This window comes from Sphaerodactylus townsendi, linkage group LG10, assembly GCF_021028975.2.
Source record: "Sphaerodactylus townsendi isolate TG3544 linkage group LG10, MPM_Stown_v2.3, whole genome shotgun sequence".
NCBI lineage: Eukaryota > Metazoa > Chordata > Lepidosauria > Squamata > Sphaerodactylidae > Sphaerodactylus > Sphaerodactylus townsendi.
In genome coordinates this window covers 58,667,536-58,686,824 of record NC_059434.1, presented here as the reverse complement: position 1 = coordinate 58,686,824, position 19,289 = coordinate 58,667,536, and the positions used below count along the sequence as shown (strand labels likewise).

Genomic DNA, 19,289 nt, shown 5'->3' with positions numbered 1-19,289 from the left:
TGTTTTCATTCTGGTTTATAATGCTGAGGCTTGGCTATCTCTCACTAGTATTATTGTTCAGCTTGTGGCAGAGGATGTAGCATCCCCCTTTTCTGGAACTCCTAATGCTATTTTGTCCACCCATAATCTGTATAAATGTGACCCGCCCACACACATTTTGAAATAAGGAATGGGTTATAGTAATTATGCACAAGCCCTAATTTAGATAACCCAGATGAGGCCGATCTTGGAAACTAAGCAGGGTCAGCCCTGGCTAGTATTTGGATGGGAGACCACCAAGGAAGTCCAGGGTTGTTAGGCAGAGGCAGGCAATGGCAAATCACTTATGAATGTCTCTTACCATTTGTCTGCAGTTTGCCGGCCCTTTGCACACATATAATTATGCACAAAGATGACTATAAAATGTGTCAAAGTCTTGGAATCGTTACTTTATAAAAATGAAAGCCGGAAAAGGAGAACACCTGGCAGATTGTTGCAATATATCAATGTAATGTTATAATTATGTAGAGATCTAGCATTTAGCAGCCTGAATCGCTAGCTTATCCTGAGCTTGTCAGAATTTGGAAGCTAAATAGGGTTGGTCATGAACAGTACTTGAATGGAAGACCACGAAAGAAGACAGGAAGGCAGTGGCAAACCATCTCTGATTGTCTCATGCCTGGAATGCCCCATGCATAGGAGAGTTGCTCTTAATCGGTTGTGACTTGACAGGATGTTCTCCTTATGATTACAGATTTTCTAAAATGTCATCTCATGGCATGTGGGTAGGGAACTGATGGCCACAATGTATCTGGAAGAAAAAAATGGTACCAGTGTAGACAGGACATTCTAAAATGCCCACATTCCCATCCATCCAGCTTCCTCTTTTCCAGACTCCATTATTTCCTGAAAAATTATTCTAAACCAGGTTTGAGAGAGTACATAGTATTGATGTGGGAAATTTGGAAAGTTAATGATTTAAAGATGTCTTGTATGTATGCTCCCTCTCCCTTAAAAAGGTAAAGGGGAACAAATATGGATGCAGCCTCAGACCTCCACAGTAGTTCACTTGAATATTTCTAAGGCTGAAAATGATCTGGAAGCAGTTTTTATAAATCACTTTGAAGGCCTGTTTATGACTAAACAAGCTTCTAGACTGCACAGAAAAGCTAGACTAACAAACATTGTAAACTAGTGTTGAAGTGATTCATAGATGAAACTTGATTTATTTTCTTACTTCCATTAAACTTTTACCCTTTTAAATACTCAAGCATTCATAGAGGAGCATCAAGATACAGGTTAGATTTCACACTTTGCAGTATAGATTTTTAGGTTAATCGTTGATTATTTTCATACAATAGGTATGCAACTCTTTGCATGTTTACTTTTTCATTCATTTTCACAGGACGTTTGTGTGTATATGTAATATATGTATGTGTATCCCCACTGTAAAAATCAGTACAAACACTCCAATTTGCTGAATGTGCTTTTTAATTACATAGGTATATTTATGTATTATTATTTTAAATGTAAATGAAGAGTGGCCATCTGTACATTGTGAGGTGCAATAAATTCATTTTTGGGTTCAAATGTTGAATCTTATTTCAAGGAAGGGGTGGCATCAATTAGACTATCAATTTGAATCATATAGCTAAAAAGACTCAACATACATACTGGTATGTATAATAACCCCACCTGAAATACAATACTATCAACCAAACCTTTGCACAGCAAGTTCCACCCAAACACTTACTGATTGGTTCCCCACCCTGGGACATGGAGAATATATACCCCACTAAAACATTCCCTTCTCACTGGACACAGTGTGTAACAGACTTCTCTCTGTGATACACCTCTGAAGATGCCAGCCACAGATGCAGGCGAAACGTTACAAAATAGATCTACCAGACCACGGTCACACAGCCTAGAAAACCCACCACAACCAGTTGAATCCGGCCGTGAAAGCCTTCGACAATACATTCAACATACATAATTTGATTAGAGAATAACTGTTTTGTTTATTGTACAACCTATTCATTTCCCCTTCATAGTACATTTGTTTATAAAAATTAAAGACTTTGTATGTGTCTGCTTCAATTTTAAGTGATTTGAGAAACAACTTTCACTTGGTAAAACATGGAAGTTGCATGACAAATTGGTGTTTTCTTTCTTTCTGTCTAGTCAAATTGCTGCTTCAGGCAGAAGAAAGAGGTGTTGTGTCAATCAAAGGTGTCTGCGCAAATCGTTTCCTTGCTATGAATGAAGATGGCAGATTGCTTGCACTGGTAAGAATATGCTAACATTTATAAATAAACGCTTTTAAGGTCCTATAAAAATTGGATACAGGAAAGGTGACTTCACTACTGTGGAACAGTCACCAAGAAGTCTAATCTTGGTGCTTTTTCTTGGCATTGAATACTTTAATTTAATGTACATATGTATGAGTGTATAGATGTACATACTTGCTGAAATTGTTCATACATGATGAAGAGAAGCCTTTTTAGATCCCACTTTTCTCTACCACAAAGAGTCTCAGAGTGGTTTATAATCACATTCCTTTTCTCTCCTTTCAGCAGGAACTAGTGAAGTAGGTGGGGCTGAGAGTTTTTAGAGAACTGTGACTAGCCCAAGGTCACCCAGCAGACTTCATGTGGAAGAGTGGGGAATCAGACCCAGTTCTCCATTCAGATTAGAGTTCGTCACTCTTAACCACTGCACCATTCTAGCTGACAAACTGTAGTAGCAAGCTGGGCGATCCTTGGACTGAGATACCCTGTCCCACTTTCTCCTCTCCTTATATATGGCTTGATAATTAGAGACTTCCACTTTTGTGGGAAACCAGTTTGTCATTAAGATTGAACCACTAACTATGGCTTGGTCCCTTTTCTCCAACTCCAAATTCTATTCCCGTGGTGTGTTAGCAAGAGAGCATACTATGGTTTGTGGTTCTAAAATAATAACCTGTGGTTAGCTGTGAAAGCAAGCTGTGAGGAAAAGATCCATGCAAACCCAAGAAGCCCCAGATTCGTTCATACAAACTATGGTTAGGTATGAAACTTGCTTGTACCAGATGAAAATGTTAATAAACAATTTAATCAAAAATTGTGGCAAGTGCAATGATGATAGTTTGGTTATTAAAATATTTAAAGCACAGAATTACTGGTCACGTTACATTTAAGTAGAGGATTTGTTATAACATGAAGCTGCCATATTAAATATCCTACTTCTATTTGAGATTACTTATGCGTTTACAGTATTTATATTATGCGGGTTTAATATAAAGTCAGTTATTTTGCTAAGTGGGAGGAATCATCAGACAATTTTTAATTAGTCAAGAGAATCTAATTATGACTGGGGAAAAAACCTATGACTTCATCTTCCTTCATTTTCAGAAATATGTAACAGATGAATGCTTCTTTTTTGAATGCTTGGAATCCAATAATTACAACACGTATCGTTCTCGGAAATACCGTGATTGGTATGTTGCACTGAAACGAACTGGCCAGTACAAACCTGGACCAAAGACTGGACGAGGCCAGAAAGCTATCCTTTTCCTTCCCATGTCTGCCAAATGCTGATTACAGTGAGAGAGTCTACAAGATATGCTGCAGCAATGGTAGACCTCCCCCTTCTCACAAGACAAAAATGTGACCAAATATTTGTCAGGATTAACTTCACTTACTGACTGGTATCTGATTATTACTATGTAGAACTGTGTATTGCAGCTTTCAAATTACTTCATTTCCAGGAGCCATTGTGCCTTTTAGCACATGTATGCATTTGTGAAAGAATGTGATAAGATGAAGCATCCATACACATTTACTACCAAATCAATATTATTCTTGTTTTCTACTTGAGAATCCTAGAACGTTACAAAATAGGTTTGACCATTCAGTGTTAAAGAATTTAAAATGTGCAGTTTTACAGAAATCTTTAGCAGTTTAAATGCAATAATATATATTATCCTTTTAGAATTAAAAATTTGCAATCCCTTTTATTTTGAGTAAAATCCACCAAAATGTTAGTAAAAGTGTTCTTTGATTTACAACCCATGCCTGATTCATTATACGTCAGTGATATTTCTGTAATCCTCTGGTAGCTCTTTATGGTACAGTTTATAGAAAAGGCCAGTGTATATGGCTGGAAATTCCCTCATGGTTAAATCAATTTTATCAAACCCTTCCTTGTAGCCATAGAGAAGTAGTCTGGCTACATTGGCGGTGATTGGAGTGGTGTCTTTTGCCTTGGCAAGTTCAGCTAGGTCCATCCATTCACACCTCAGGCATTCCTGCTGGCAGAAACTGATGTTGAAAGAGGAAGGCTTCAGGCGGCAGATGATATACATATCGGACTTCCCAAAGGCTCCAGGGTGTCTGTGTTGCTGCCTTATACATAGAAGGGACTTGAATTCTGCCTTTATGCCAGTCTCTTCAAAAACTTCTCGAATGGCTGTGTTTCCTAAACAGAAAAGAGAATTCTTGTATTACTTTTAGTCAGAAATTATGTTTTGGGAATTTTCAGCATGATTCAGGCTTTGCTCCTCGGTTTTATCCCTGCTAGCTCCTGAATATGACTTTCCACCATGTAAATTTTGTCTGCTTTTCCTTCCATTAGAAGGGAAGGGGGTGGGAAAGCAACAAAAATTGGCCACTTTCATCCTTCTTGTGGATATTCTAAAATCATTGCTTTAACTTCCATCTGAAATGCTGTGATTAATATTACACAGCTTCTTGCAAAACACTGTTGAGGCTTACAACGTTTGTTTTCTACCTTCTACCTCTTCAGTTTAATTGTAGGTACAATCTCAGTGCTAGAAAACCCCACGGCCTTATGATTTTCAACCCGTTTATGAAGAACATTTTCCCCAACAGAGTTTTGCTTTGTTAGGTCACATATTTGTTGGGAGAAGTAAAAAGCCATTTGTTTTTTTGGAAATTGACTTACCAGTTGGGAATCATAAATGATAGAAGGTTACATTTAGTACAAAGGTAACTGTTTACAGTCCATGTGTGTCATACTGGAGGTGAGCTACTGTCAGATCCCAATAGTCATCTCAATGTTATTTATTGAGGACACTGGCAGACTATGACTAGTTAGGCTTCCATCAGGTTACATAATCAACAGGACAGTTAGATTCAAGTCCACTAGCACCTTAAAGATGAACAAGATTTTCAGGGTATAAGTGTTTCAGGGTTGAAGCTCTCTTCATCAGACCAACATGGCAACCATCTGAAACTGTTATCAATCCGAACACCATAGACATGTCTAGGTTCCTAATCTGTGAGCAACCAAACCCCACAGAAAGTCTGCCCAACATAAAGACATAAAAACTATAAAAGAAAGACATAAAAAGCTCAAATATACATTGTAGGCCTATGGTTAATATCTTATGCAATGAAATGGTCAAGTGAGCCCAGGTCTCAACTCCGAGGATTAATATCAAGATTTTCTTTTCTGGTCATCCCAATAAATGTTGCCTGTGGAAGTATTTTATCTATTGGTGAAAGTAATACATGAACTCAGTATTAAATTTGTAGTATCAGTATTAAATTTGTCAGTCTCAGTATTAAATTTGTAGAAAGCTAGGAAAAGAAGTACATCATATTCTAGTTCAGGAAAGGATATATGAGATGTCTAAATATGCCTCAATGACATTCTATATATATGTTATATATATGCTCTCCCATCATATACGTATGTGAATGATGGCTCCATTGATTTTAATTGCTTCCAAGTTTATTTAAATGTGGTTGGGGTTTCAATGAGTCATACAACTATACAGCTACAAAGAGCCACTGTTGTTTTGCAAATATTTGTTCACAATATACATTATTCAGCAGAAATTTGAGTAGGGAAAGAAATGTGAGTTTGTGGGTTTTCACCAGGGCTGTGTAGACCGTGGTCTGAAGTAGATCACTTGTCCCTAACTGCTATTAATTTCACCTAGATCTGTTGGCAGTCTTCAGAGGTGTGGGGATCACAGAGAGAAGTCTGTGCACTCGTCCAGACCTACAGCAGACTCTGTGATACACCTCTAGGATGCCATGCAGATTTTGAAGCCGAACCGTTCTGAACAAGATATGACCCATGACCACAACCAAATAACAACTACACACTGCGTCCAGACTTCTGTAACAGACTTCTCTCTGTGATACACCTCTGAAGATGCCAGCCACAGATGCAGGCGAACCGTTACGAACAAGATACCAGACCACGGCCACACAGCCCAGAAAACCCACAACAACCAGTTGAATCCGTCTGTGAAAGCCTTCGACAATACATTGAGAAAATATGTTTCAACAACGTCTTATGAGTCTTCCTCACTAATCAACTATCCCATTTTGAAAAGACAAAAGTATTCAAGATGTTAAGATTAAGATACTGAGAATCTTAACAAACTGAAAATGTATTTAGTACATAATAAAGTTTTAAACATTATTTACTAATATACTTAGTATGTATCATTCAATAAATTTCCTGCCAACCTGCCTTGAAGACATTAAGAAACATTACTTGTATTTCAGCAATAAAAATGAGTATGTCAGTGATGCCAAAGCAGTGAAAACGTTATGAAGCCGGCCTGAATAGTGAGGGTTATTGCACATGATCTGTCCTACGTGGTAAAATGTGAGTGGTGTGGTTACTGTTGACAAACAGTAGAAGTCTTTGCATCTAAACATTGAGTGCACATTTGAACCGTTCAGTCTGCAGATGCTTTCTGCTTCATCTGTGCTCCCATCTGTCTTACACTGCCACCTTTGTTTTAACATGGAACCAGTGGAGGCCTGCAAGTTCATTGCTTTTGAATTAAAAGGCATCCATTACTGTAATAGCTCTATCAGCCAAGTGCTTACCTATGTCTTCACCTGGTTCGGACAGTCCTCCCGGAAATTTCCATACATTTGTAGTCTTAAAAGGTAAATAAAAATAACAGGATAATCTTACTTTGATTGTTATGAAGAACAAAGTACAATTCCTATGTTGAATTATAAATTTTTGTTTTTGCTAATGTGATCGCCAAAGACAGCTACCGGTAAGTGTCTACAGAATATATTGCAAGAAAACATCTACTGATTGGTCTGATCACTGTTAGTTTATACTTGCAACCTTGCTGCTCATTCATTAGTTAAAGTAGTAAAGGAGACATTAAAGAAGCTGCTACAGGTAGTCTATGGCCACAATCCAATGTAGTTGAAGGATTCTTAAATTCATTGAGTTCTGTGGCTTGAAAGAAAACCAGAATGTTGGATTGAAGCTGATATAATCTAATATTTAATCACTATTGTAGTCTTCTTCAATGTTTGCTTTTTACAAGAAACATTAGTATGTTTTGAAACAATGATTGTAGTACTGTTCTATACTGCACTGCGAAAACAGTTTTCTTTTGTACCTTTAATAATAAATCTTTGGTTTTCAAAAATAAAACTGGGATATTTGTGTGTCATCTGATGAATTACTTATTCTATAATTCAAATTAAACAATTAACAAAATAAATATTGTTTTTAGAAACTTGAAGCTCTTTCTTACATAAAATGTCAGGTGCCTTTTATTTATTGTGCGTGTGAGATCCATCAGTGTGAGAGTATAGCTTTCATCTCCCTGCACACCCCCCCCCCCCCGAAGTGATGGTGGCAGTCGTTGTCTCCTGCAGAAACATCAATGCTTCACTGATTCCTTAAGCAAATGAATCTTGGTTAGCACTTCTGATATCTTGTATGGGCAAACAAGATCTTGGGTTACCCAGAAAGGAGGATGCCAGTCCCACCAAAGGTGAAGTAACAAAAATAGGAAGCCAGAGTGTAAGGATAACCATAATATATTGAGTCCTTCCTACGTGTATTTATTTAAAACATTTCTGTGCTGGTTTTCCACCCAATTCAGGGTCCCCAGAGTGATGAGCATTAAAACAATCCAAAAATTATGAAGTTTGTGAGGGAATGACAGATAAAATAAGTCTTCACCTGCTGGCAGAAGACAATGATATAGGAAGACGATATAGGTCTTAAGCCGTTTAGGGCTTTAAAGGTCTCAATACCACTATCTTGAATTTGGTCCAGAAGCATAGCGAGAGACTTGCAGATGGAACAAGACTGGAGTGATGTGGTCTCTATGACCCACTCCAGTTAGTGTTCTGTAGCTTCCAAACAGTCTTCATGGTCAGCCCCACAAAGAACATATTGCAGCAATCTAACCCAGATGTTACCAGGGCATGCACCACAGTGGCATGATCTTTCCTGCTCAGGAAGGGCCACAGCTGTCTCACCAGCTGAAGCTGTTTATCCAACAGAAGCTTCTCCAAGATGTTAACCTGGTCCTTTAGGAGAGTACAACCTCAACCAAAAACCGGACATATCCCAGATCAGACATCAACTGTAACTCTATTTTTATCAGGATTAAAATTGTATCCCCCCCGCTATTACACACTGTGTTAACTAGTGACTTAACTGGTATATATATAAAACCAATTTAAGGAAAAAAATATTGAATGTACTTTCAGACTTTATTGGAAACTGTTTTTTCTTTTGATTGGCTTTAGACAGGTCACATAAGCAGCTCTTCAAATGTTCCATCACAGTTCAGGTCACCATTACGCAAACATCATGTCTGTGAACTTTCAATATACTTGGTCACATCTCTGGAACTCAGAGTGCTCTGAACCTTCAAAACAAACACGTTCCTCTTGCACAGATATACATCTACACAGGATATTTCTGTATCTAAAAGTAGCTGTTGGCAAATTTCAGCTGAAAGTTTAAAAGTTTTTAAAAGGCATGTAGCCAGATCTTTAACAAGTACAATATGGTTCTTTATGAAGTTGTTCTTCTCCTTCAGAGGAGCATTTTAAAGCATACCTTCCTTGAAGTAGTTAGTTCTTATATTTATTAATATAGTATTCTTCATCATTATAGACTTCATCGGAGAGGGAAATGTTCTTTTGCTAAATTAACACATACAGATTTTCCTGTGCTGGAAACTATAACTATCATCTGTGCAGTTTACAGAGCGTGTGTCAAATTTATACATTAAGCTGGCAACTAGTCAAAACGAGTTTGGAAGCTCCCATTGCATGGAAATATGAAGTCCTGCAATACACTAACTATAAAGACAAAGTCAATACTTTATTACTCAGTTCATTTGAGACTTTTACCCTTCAGCTTTTGAATGATAAATTAAGCCTATTCTATCACTTCTGCTCAGTCATCAGGACTCCACCCAGTCCCCGGTCTCCACTCAGTTGCCAAGTTAGGCCTCACAGCCTTACCTGAGGCTTCGCTAAGGTTATCAACTTCCAGGTGGGCCCTGGAGATCTGGAGGAATTACAACTGATCTGCAGACAACAAAGATCAGCAGAGGCGTAGCTACAAGGGACCGGGGGTGCGCATTGCATTGGGCGTGCGCCGGGGGGGGGGGGGGCAGCAAAAATTGCAGGTTTGTTTGTGTATTTTTTTAGTGTTTTCAGTTTTTGGCCTGAAGGGAGCACAGTTTTTAAGCTAGCAGCACCAAAATTTCAGGGAGTTTTTGGGGGACTCTCCTGATGATACCACCCAAGTTAGGTGAGGTTTGGTTTGGGGGTCCAAAGTGATGGACTCCCAAAAGGGGTCCCCCATCCCCCATTGTTTCCAATGGGAGCGAATAGGAGATGGGGGCTATACCTTTGAGAGTCCATAACTTTGGACCCCCTGAACCAAACTTCACCAAACCTGGCTGGTATCATCAGGATAGTCTCCTAAAGATACCCTGAAATTTTGATGCTGCTAGTCTAAAAATTGCGCCCCCTCCAGGCCTAAAACTAAAAAACCACTAAAATACAAAAAACACAAACGAACATTGGGCGGGGGGGGGGGGGGGCAAAACTCAGATTTTGCACCGGGTTCCATTTTCCCTAGCTACATCTCTGGAGATCAGTTCCCCTGCAGGAAATGACCGCTTTGGAGGGTGGACTGTATGGCACTATACCCTGTTAAGGGCCTTCCTTAGACTCCATCCCCACATCTTCAGGAATTGAGCAACCCAGAATTTGCAACCCTAGGCTCTGCTGTTAGACTGGAGCACATGGAATAATACAGGAGGATGGTAGAGGAGGGAGGAGGAATGTTTTGGGACTGGTCCTTACAACCCTGCAGAGACTCAGCATGAGTCTGCACTCTGCTCTTACATCTATGTTTAATCTGTGGATTCCACATGTTGGGTTCTAGTTCAAATGTGATGCCTTCTTTATCTAAAATCATTGTTCCTGGCAAAACTTCTAGAAGGTAAACTTTGGAAGTCACTTCAATGTATCACTGGGGTGGGCTCATATTCCATCTCCTGTTTCCTTCTTTGCAGCTTTCCCCCCTCTGAAATTCCAGGAAATTCCTGGCACCAGTCCCTGTGAGCTTTCAGTTACCGTTTCTGCTCTTTCTCATGCATGTCACCTTCTCCTGGCAAAACGCTTGTTCATCACACAGGCAGCCAAACAACCGTGTTTCTTGGAGTTTGTTTTTTTGATGTTTATGGGAACACTACTCCCATGGTAGGCCTTGAAAATGCTTCTCCTAAGAGCCCATGATTCTCCATCCATGCTTCCATCCCTCTGCCATATGGACCTTGCTGGAATGTGACTAGGACAATTTTTGCTTCCCAGCCTAGGCTTGTCGGGGTGTGTGTGTGTGTGTGTGTGTGTGTGTGTGTGTTTCCGCTGGAGGATGGTTATTTTTCAGGCTCCTTTGTGTTTGTCTGGCAAGTGATTCAAATAGTTTTCTTCATGTACCTGTCTAGTATCAGGCTACAGGTATCAGTTCCTGCTCTTCTTCCCATTGCAACCATAGTAGTCTACATTGGGAAGTGGTGGTGATTATTTTGTTGCTGCCTGCTTGTACTCTGTGCATCTATGAGCTATATAAAGTCCAAGTTTGATGATTTCATGGTTCATTTATCCATCCTTGCGTAATAGTTGGTGGATTCTCTGCATGGATTCTGTGGGCATGTCACTGGTGGGCATCATCATGATAGTGGGTGGGCAAGTATAAGCACTGTAGGCAAATCTGTTAAGTATTTCTAAGTTGCCTTTTGTTTCTATGTTTTATTGCCTCTACTACTAATTGAGCACAGGTCTGTATCTATGTTATGTTGCCATTAGCTAATATAGTGACACCCTCCACCCCAGTGAATACAGGCCATATTATCTCCCTGGTGGTCTTCTTTAAATTCATAGGGCTATGCCAGTTTCAGCACATATATGTTCATGTAACTGATCCGTGTGCTGTACTTAAACCACATGCTGCACATTATGTATTTCTGTTCATGCTCTAGATTGGAGAGAGTGGGCCTTCCCAGCCAATTTTGGCTGCCACGCAGTCTCTGCTAAAACTTTAATATATTTCTCTTAGTGCAAATTACAACTGACGCCTACTAGATTATTTTTGAAACCTCAAATTTAGTTGGCATCTTCCAAAATACTAAAAGCAATTAGACTGCTCTTTACAGCTAGTGGTTTAAGGTCTTCTTTGTAAGGTTTTCATTCTCAATTATTCCATAGCCATCTGCTCTTGCATTTTTTCCACAAGGAATATTCAGCTTTGGTTGCTTCTAGGAAAAGATATCAAGATGTGTGCAGTTTGGTCCTATGCATGTCTCCTCAGAAATAACTCCCACTATGTTCAGTGCAGCTTACTCCATGAACTGAGGCATAATTTACTTATTAAATATTGTTTTAACAAATACCGTCCTTCAAAGAGAGTACACCCACCCACTGAAGCCTTGAAAAATCAAACTCTAGAAGGGAGATAACAGGAGCCAAAAGTGATACTCTCACAATGAGGTTTTCCTGGAAAGTTCTTCCTATCCAGGAACCAAAAGTCACTCCACGGTTTAAGTTCCCTGTCTGAAAACAATGGACTAGCAAAAAATACAATAAAAATAAATAAATAAATAAATAATGTCACTCATCAGTTTAACTGCAGTGTGTGTGAATTTGATTTGTAAGTTTTTCTAGCACAGTGTCCTACTCTATTCATGTCAATTCAGATTAAACTAGTAATAAAACCCATTGTGTGAAAAAATACAATGGGCTCTAGAAAACTAATCCACCCAGGGCAAGAGACGTGGATGGGGCCTATGTACAGGAAATGGCACCCAGTGCAAACACTGAAATTGAATAGACATCCCCCATCCCATTTGCAAAGCTGGTTCACAGCTTTGCAAAGGGAGGGGGAGCCAGCAGGGGGGTCTGTGAAGACAGGGAGAATCTCCATATACATCCCTGCAACCCGTTTCAAACCTGTATTCCGGCTTCACAAAGTGGGGGGAGACAGCAGGGTGCCTGTGAAATTGGAGATCCAGACAGCCTCTAGCAAGTGAGAACCTGCGAGAACATACCCGCACCTTTTTTTCCTGTTCTCCCTTCTTCTCTTCCTCTCACTCTCTGTACTTACACCCCTTCTCTTAATCTTCTCTATTTTTGCCCCACTACCCCAACTCTCTTTCTGCCCTCTAGCTCTCTGTCTGCCCACTTATTCTAGGTCTCTTTCTCTTTTCCTACCCCAACTCTCTATTCTTTGTTTCTGCCACCCTAACCTAGCCTTTGTTCTCTCTTTCTAGCCACCTACCCTAGCTCTCTCTTTATGCCTCTTCCCAGCATTCATTCTCTTTCTACCCCTACTCCAACTCTTTCTCTCTTCTCCCCTACCCCCATCCCAATTCTTGGTAGCTTGCCAGGAGTACTCCGAATGGGTGTGGTGAGGCCTATCCCTGCACACCCCTACTCTCACTGCTCAGCTAGAGCCATTCTGTGTACACCAAGGCCTTTCCCCCAAATAACCTGGGGCAGGATAGCCTGTTAATTCCTAGCCACTGGTACCAGGCTCACTGCTGACTTATTTGAGAGTTGGCTCAGGCAAGGAAAGGACATCCCTATAAGGACCCAGAACTTTAAGAAGTGTTACCAGCTGAGTGAGAAGGAACCTGTAAGTTGTAGTCCCATCAGCCCCTCTGTACATGAGAAATAGCACCCTCAGGCCTACATCTCCCAGAGTCTTTAGCTGTTTCTGGTTTGTAATCAGAAACACATTGCTCAATTATATAGTAAGATTGTTTGTTTCCCCAAATAATGTGATCAACTTACTTTGTTTTGGTCTTGTACCACTAATACTTTTCCAGCATTGACATCTAACACGGCACCTGTTGGAAAAATAATCCATTCTGAGTTTCATGTTAAAATTAAATAATATATCCTGTAATCAAATGTGACATTCAAAGCTTTTGGTGCCCTTTCAATGGAATGGGAGGACTTCAAGATGATTTTTTTAAAAAGACTGATACCTGTGACATGGCCATTGATCAACCTCAAGATTGGTGTGGCAAAAACTCAATTTTCCTTAAAAACCAAAGTGACCATATTGTTTTATTAGCCTAATCACAAAGCCTGCCCTGACCTGGAAGGCCCAGCATGATCTCGTTCAGTCTGAAGCTAAGCAGGGTCAACCCTGGTTAGTATTTGAACAGGAGACCACCAAGGAATATCCGGGTCGCTGTGCTGTGCAGAGGCAGGCGATGGCAAACGACCTCCATTCATGTCTTGCTTTGAAAACCCTTCAATGTTACCATGCGTTGGCTGTAACTAGACAGCATTTTCCACCACCAATCACAAAGCCTGATGTGTCTACCCTTAGGTTTTCATTTGGTTTGTTCTGCATCAGAGCCACCTTCCATTATGGTCAACCATTCTGCCCCGCCTGCTCATTTAAAGGCACATCAAGGTAAGAACTGTCACATGAACACATGTTCTGTCATTGATTTCAATAGGTTACCTGCCCTGAAGTACCCTGCACTTTATCCAGCACTCAGTCATTATCAGAGTGTGGAGTTAGCTATTGAAGGTATGCAACTTAGAAATTCTTTTATAAGTAGGAAGGAAATATTAAGGAATGAGTTTCCAGACTGAAAACACTATTTCCTTTTAATAATCACATGTCTGTGTGTAGGAGAAATGTTTTAAACATGAAACAACAATCCTGAAATAAACTCCTGAAGAGGAATTCTTTAGAAAAATTAGTCATATGCCTCCTAGCTAATGTCACACAATACATATGATTTCATCTTTCCTGCATATGGTTGGCAGTGCGTTTCTTGGTGTGGAATTTTGTTTTGGAGGCAAAACAACTAGATCAACTCTGAAGCTGTCTGTAATGATGCTACTCAGTTTTGTTTTTATATTCCAATTAATTTTAATTTCAAATTTATATGACAGTAAAGACAACATTACCTATCAGTCCACATATTCTGCTTAGTAGATGATCAACAAAACTGTGGCTCTGGGGCTGTTGCTTGTGACATTGTTCAAAATAAGTCTGGTAGAGAGAGGATTTGATCAAATTCCTCGCTGGGGTTGCTAGTGTCCTTACAGTCAATGCTTCTTTGCTTTTAACATATGCTTTTAACAATGCTTCTTTGCTTTTGACATCTAGAAACTTGGGAACTGGCAAACTGCATGATTAATTTATGTGTTTTTGCACTGCTGATAACACAGATGCAAGGCCAGTAAAAACAAAGGTTGCCAGCCCTTTTCTTCATCACCAGGATATATTGGCTATTTATCTGATCAAGAAAAGGAGCAGGGAACATGTTTCCACATGTCAGAACATCCTTTTCAGCACAATCAAAAGTAATTTCTACTGAGCTTAGTCCCCAAAAGGTGGACATTGGACTGCTGCCTAATGCCTGTTGTAAATAAAGGAGGGTAACAATGAATTTATCCAATTGGCCTGCTCTTTACAAACTTTACCATCTAATTTGTGCATATTTACTCAAAAGTCCTTATTGTGTTCCCATGGGCCTTATTCCCCCCATTTGGATACTCCAGGCTAATCTGAGCTCATCAGATCTTGGAAGACCAGAAGAGTCAACACTGGTCAAAATTTGGTTAGGAGATCACCAAGGAAGTCCAGGGTCACAACATGGAGGCAGGTAATGGCGACCCACCTCTGTTAATCTCTTGCATTGAAACCTCTACAGGATTGTCATAAATCAGCTGTAACTTGACAGCAAAAAAGTATCAATAGGATTTATAGTGTAAAAGCACAACTGAACAAGATCCACAATTGGATGTAGGTGGATGAATGGGAGAGTGAATTTGAACTTTTACATTCTAAAGTAAATCAGGAATATCATGGCATTCAATCTCATATTTCCTGGAGCTACACGTACTTAATTAATCAGCAGGCTGGAAATCCCTTGGTTTGTGCCAGAGATTCTACTATCTCAACATATGAATGCTACATTAGGAGGAGTCACTAACCATAAATTGTAACTCTCAGGTCAACAGCTGCTATTAGTGCTGTTTGATACCATATTTGGTATCAAACCTAACATGATTACTCACAAGTCCGGCTGAGTTTAGTTAGTTTGCTCCTCAAAAAATTTGTAGAAGATCATAGCCTTATCTCCCATGTAATAATTTCAAAGGATAAATAAGGGGACAGAAAAGAGAAGATGATTTAATAATTTTTTTAAAAAAGATTTTCAAATGCAGGACTGACTTTCAGATAGTCTTCTTGTCAAATGAGAATTAACACTATTTAAGCACTCATAGATTATGCAAGCCTATCTCACTGAATGATATCTGCAAGATTCGTGCACAACTCTTTCTTCAAAGAGTGGTCCTATCAGCAGAAAAGTTTCTATTAGAATTAGTCCTAGTATGGAATTTTCCTGCATGTTTCTGTCCAGGATTGCTACATTTAAGTCTGTCCTCAAGACTTTCCAGCAGAGCTCAAAAGTGCTTAACTAGCTGGATCACACCTGCAGAAAATACAAGTGCTGTGTTTTTATAAAATTTACTTGGGTCTCTTTTTTGACAGTGAATGTTTTAATGTTATATCCATATTTTGAAGAAACATGTTCAAACATGCCTTTAAAGACAAAAGAGCAACCATTTTTTGTCTTTGCTGCCCTCTACTGACTTTATGCTTCACAGTTATCCTACAAAATAAAGAAGAGATTTCATGGCGTAGGAATTCCCTGGATTAGAAACTAAAGTTTTAAAAAGGGGTCTCAACTCTGGTTGTTGCTGCATCGAGATGATCCTCCAGTCTGCCTTCATGGCTGAGGAAACATTCTCTGTCCTTTTCCCTTGCCCGCCCCCCCCTCCCCCAGGTCAGGCTTTTTGCTTTCTGATGTTTGGTATTCAGTAACAGTATTTGGCTTTCAGTAATATTAACAGTATTAGGACATTATAATATTACATCATTTACTGATAAACACATTTTGAAAACCTAAGCAAACTGTCCCGGGGGGGGGGGGGGGCGGGTAATGCCAGATGTAGACATCCAGACTTTCCCCAAACCCTCGTTTTGTACCAAAACAGAGTTAGGAAAATCCATAATGTTGTCACGTTCCAGCTGACACGTGGTAACAGGTACGAGACACTGAGGTGTGGTTTGCCATTGTCTGCCTCTTTGAACTGACCCAGGATTTTCATGGTGGTCTCCCATCCAAATACTGACTAGGGCTGATCCTGCTTAGCATTTGAGATCTGGTGAGATCAGGATAGTCTGGGACATCCATAATAATTCAATAATAGAAGTGGAAAAAACAGGATGCGTGTGTGGGGGAAGCGGGGGGGCTATGTTGTGTTGAAGCACTAAAAAGAACTGCTCCAGTACTGGGGGTGGGCAGCACATAGAAAAATGTCTGTGTGAAAGCGTCTTCTATCTAGGAAGCCAATCTTGGTCAACTCTTAATGACATTTAATGCTGATGACATACCACAATTAAAGAAGCTCACGGAGAGAGGGGTTTGCTTAACAGTGGTTGCAGGTAGGAGAACTGCAGGAGCCTGTGGCATCTTACTCTGAATCACAGTGAAGAGTCTGGGATTTTAGGTCAGAACCAGACCATGATGCTTTTGCTTTTGACTCTGGTTTGTGTATTCTCAAGTTATACTTGGAAGGACTGCTCCTATCCTAGATTTCCAGAGCTCACCTGCAACGCCCAATTGATGAGTAGCATAATGAGGCAGCTTGTTGAATCCTTCTCCTAGCCATAGGGTCAGGGTAGCAGAGTCTGATTCTGCATGGTGGAAGGTAAAGCCTTGCTCTGCAGCAACTGCTATAAATCTGCTCTGGAGTATAGGAACATGTAGCCAGATTGCTTTGTGACCTTCTGCTTTCCATTGCTTGATAGAATCTAAAAGAAGAGGGGAAAGAAGTAAATATACCACACTCATTTACACAAAACAATAGTTTGCTCACAATTGTTTTCTGATTTTGTCTCTCTATTGCTCAATCCAGACACTTTAGCATCAAAATATAGTTTAGAGATTGGGCACATGCTCATGGGCACCTCCTAACTTCAAGTTTGCCGTAATTATACTTTGCAAGGTTATCTGACTTGGTTATTTAACATCGCTGCTTATAAATCCAAACCATGGGGTTTTTTTTGTGGCGACAATTTTTATTAATACTAAACTTGTTGGGTGTACCTGCTGAGTTTAGTTATCTTATTTATTTACTTTATTTATAGACAACTTTTCTCACAGGGATTCAAGATGGATTACACATAGTGAGTCAGTACAGAAATTACATCATAGGTCCCTACGTACAATCTACAATATACAGCAGTAAGACAAATTCCCAATGATTTATTCAAGTAAGTTTGTGAAACCATTTTATTCTGTGCCCTTGTGAATAGTTTAGTTCTGCATAGTTTGATGAAGACCAGGAGAGAGGGAGCTTTCCTGGACTCCTGGGGCATGCCATTCCACAAGGTGGGAGTCACCATAGAGGATGCATGTGTATGGGCAGTTGAAATGTGCCCATTTGCAGGTTGGCACTTGCAGAAACTCCGGCTGACAGGAGCGGAGTTGTTGTGATGGAGGATAGAGACAGAAGTGATCCCATAAACAAGAAGGGCCAAGATCTTGAAGGGTTTTATATGTGATATCTTTTTAAAAAAATTTTTTTATTGTATCATTTGAATATTCCATTTTATATTAGTACTCTTCTTCATTCATTTTCAAACAATACATTTTCCCCTTTTTCCCCCTCCCCCTCGTATTTTCTTCATAATTTTATCAAACAAACAGCAGTAAGTTCATTCTTTGTAATCTCTTCTCCCATATTTCCTCCTTGACTCCAGCTTCTTTCATCCAGTCCATGTATATTGTCCATATCTTCAAAATTTCGCTTTGTTTATCTTGCCACTGTTTATTTTTTGTTATTATATCAAAAATGTCCAGTGTCACTTGTTCTATATGCGATATCCAACTCCTTGAAATGAGTTTAGTAACAAATGAACCATCAGTGAAATGTCTACAGAATGGGGGTAATATGCATGCTTCATCTAGCTCCTGCTAAGAGTCGAGCTGTGCATTGTGGATCAGTTGGAGTTTCTGAGCTGATTTTGAGGGGAAACCAATGTACAATGCATTACATCAATCTCATCTTGACATTACTGTGCACAGGTGGCCAGGGTAGGCATATCAAGATACAGGGCCATTGTTCAGGCTGAGTTGCCACTTATTGCTGGGAAAAGATGTACTTAGCCAGTAATACTCTTTCATATACAGCACTTAAATTTGAAAAGGCAAAATAGGTTAATTAGCTGAAAGTCCCAGGCATGTCTAGTTAGGCTGTGATTGCTGAAAGCAAGGAGAGGGGGAAAGGTGGGGAAGAAGAGTGCGGGGAACCAATAGTTCATTATATTGAAATTTGTTTGTGGAGTATGGAAGCTGCCTCTAGAGCACTGGGTTGAGAAGTGCGGAATATAAATGTATGTGGGGTGTTGTGTGGTTTCCGGGCTGTATGGCTGAGTTCTAGTAGCATTTTCTCCTGACGTTTCGCCTGCATCTGTGGCTGGCATCTTCAGAAACCACACAACACCCCAGTGGTTCCGACCGTGAAAGCCTTCAACAATAAATGTATGTGTTTACATAATAGTAGCACTCTGTACGTGTTCAGAGGCACTACATGCAACCCGGGCCCTCGAAGCACATCCCATTGATGCAGCAGCCCCCCTCCCCCCCTTCTTTGGCCACATCACCCAGGGGCGAAAGGCACTTGCCCCGTAGCCAGTTCCGGAAGGTGGCACAGTCCAGGCTGTCGGGAGATCGCAGCTGAGCCAACTGCAGGCTGAGGCCACCAAACTTGTCCAGCCGCGGCCGCAGCCCCTCTTCGACCAGCCTGGGCACGGCAGAGTCCCCAATGCAGCGGCCACGGACCGACGCTCCGAGCCCCGGACCTCCCAGGAGCACCTGCCGCCGCTTCAGCGCCCACAGCCGCCGCAGCCAACCAGCACCCGTCATGGCAGCTGTGAGGAGCAGCGAGTCAACGGGC

At 40.3% G+C, this 19,289-nt stretch overlaps 2 protein-coding genes across 2 annotated transcripts in view; one reads left to right on the top strand and one right to left on the bottom strand.

Moving 5' to 3' along the window:
* FGF2 (fibroblast growth factor 2) overlaps positions 1–3,557 on the top strand; it is a 19,740-nt gene extending 16,183 nt beyond the window's left edge. Inside the window, exons 2-3 of the mRNA XM_048509344.1 lie at positions 2,161–2,264; positions 3,372–3,557. Coding sequence (XP_048365301.1) covers positions 2,161–2,264; positions 3,372–3,557 — 290 coding nt within the window. The remainder of the gene's footprint in view (positions 1–2,160; positions 2,265–3,371) is intronic.
* NUDT6 (nudix hydrolase 6) lies at positions 1,978–19,289 on the bottom strand. Its single transcript, XM_048509343.1, has 5 exons — positions 19,018–19,289; positions 16,939–17,142; positions 13,083–13,138; positions 6,834–6,888; positions 1,978–4,437 (listed from the first exon to the last, which is right to left on the bottom strand). Exons 1-5 carry the CDS (start codon positions 19,256–19,258, stop codon positions 4,043–4,045), a joined length of 951 nt encoding a protein of 316 aa, XP_048365300.1. The 5' UTR covers positions 19,259–19,289; the 3' UTR covers positions 1,978–4,042.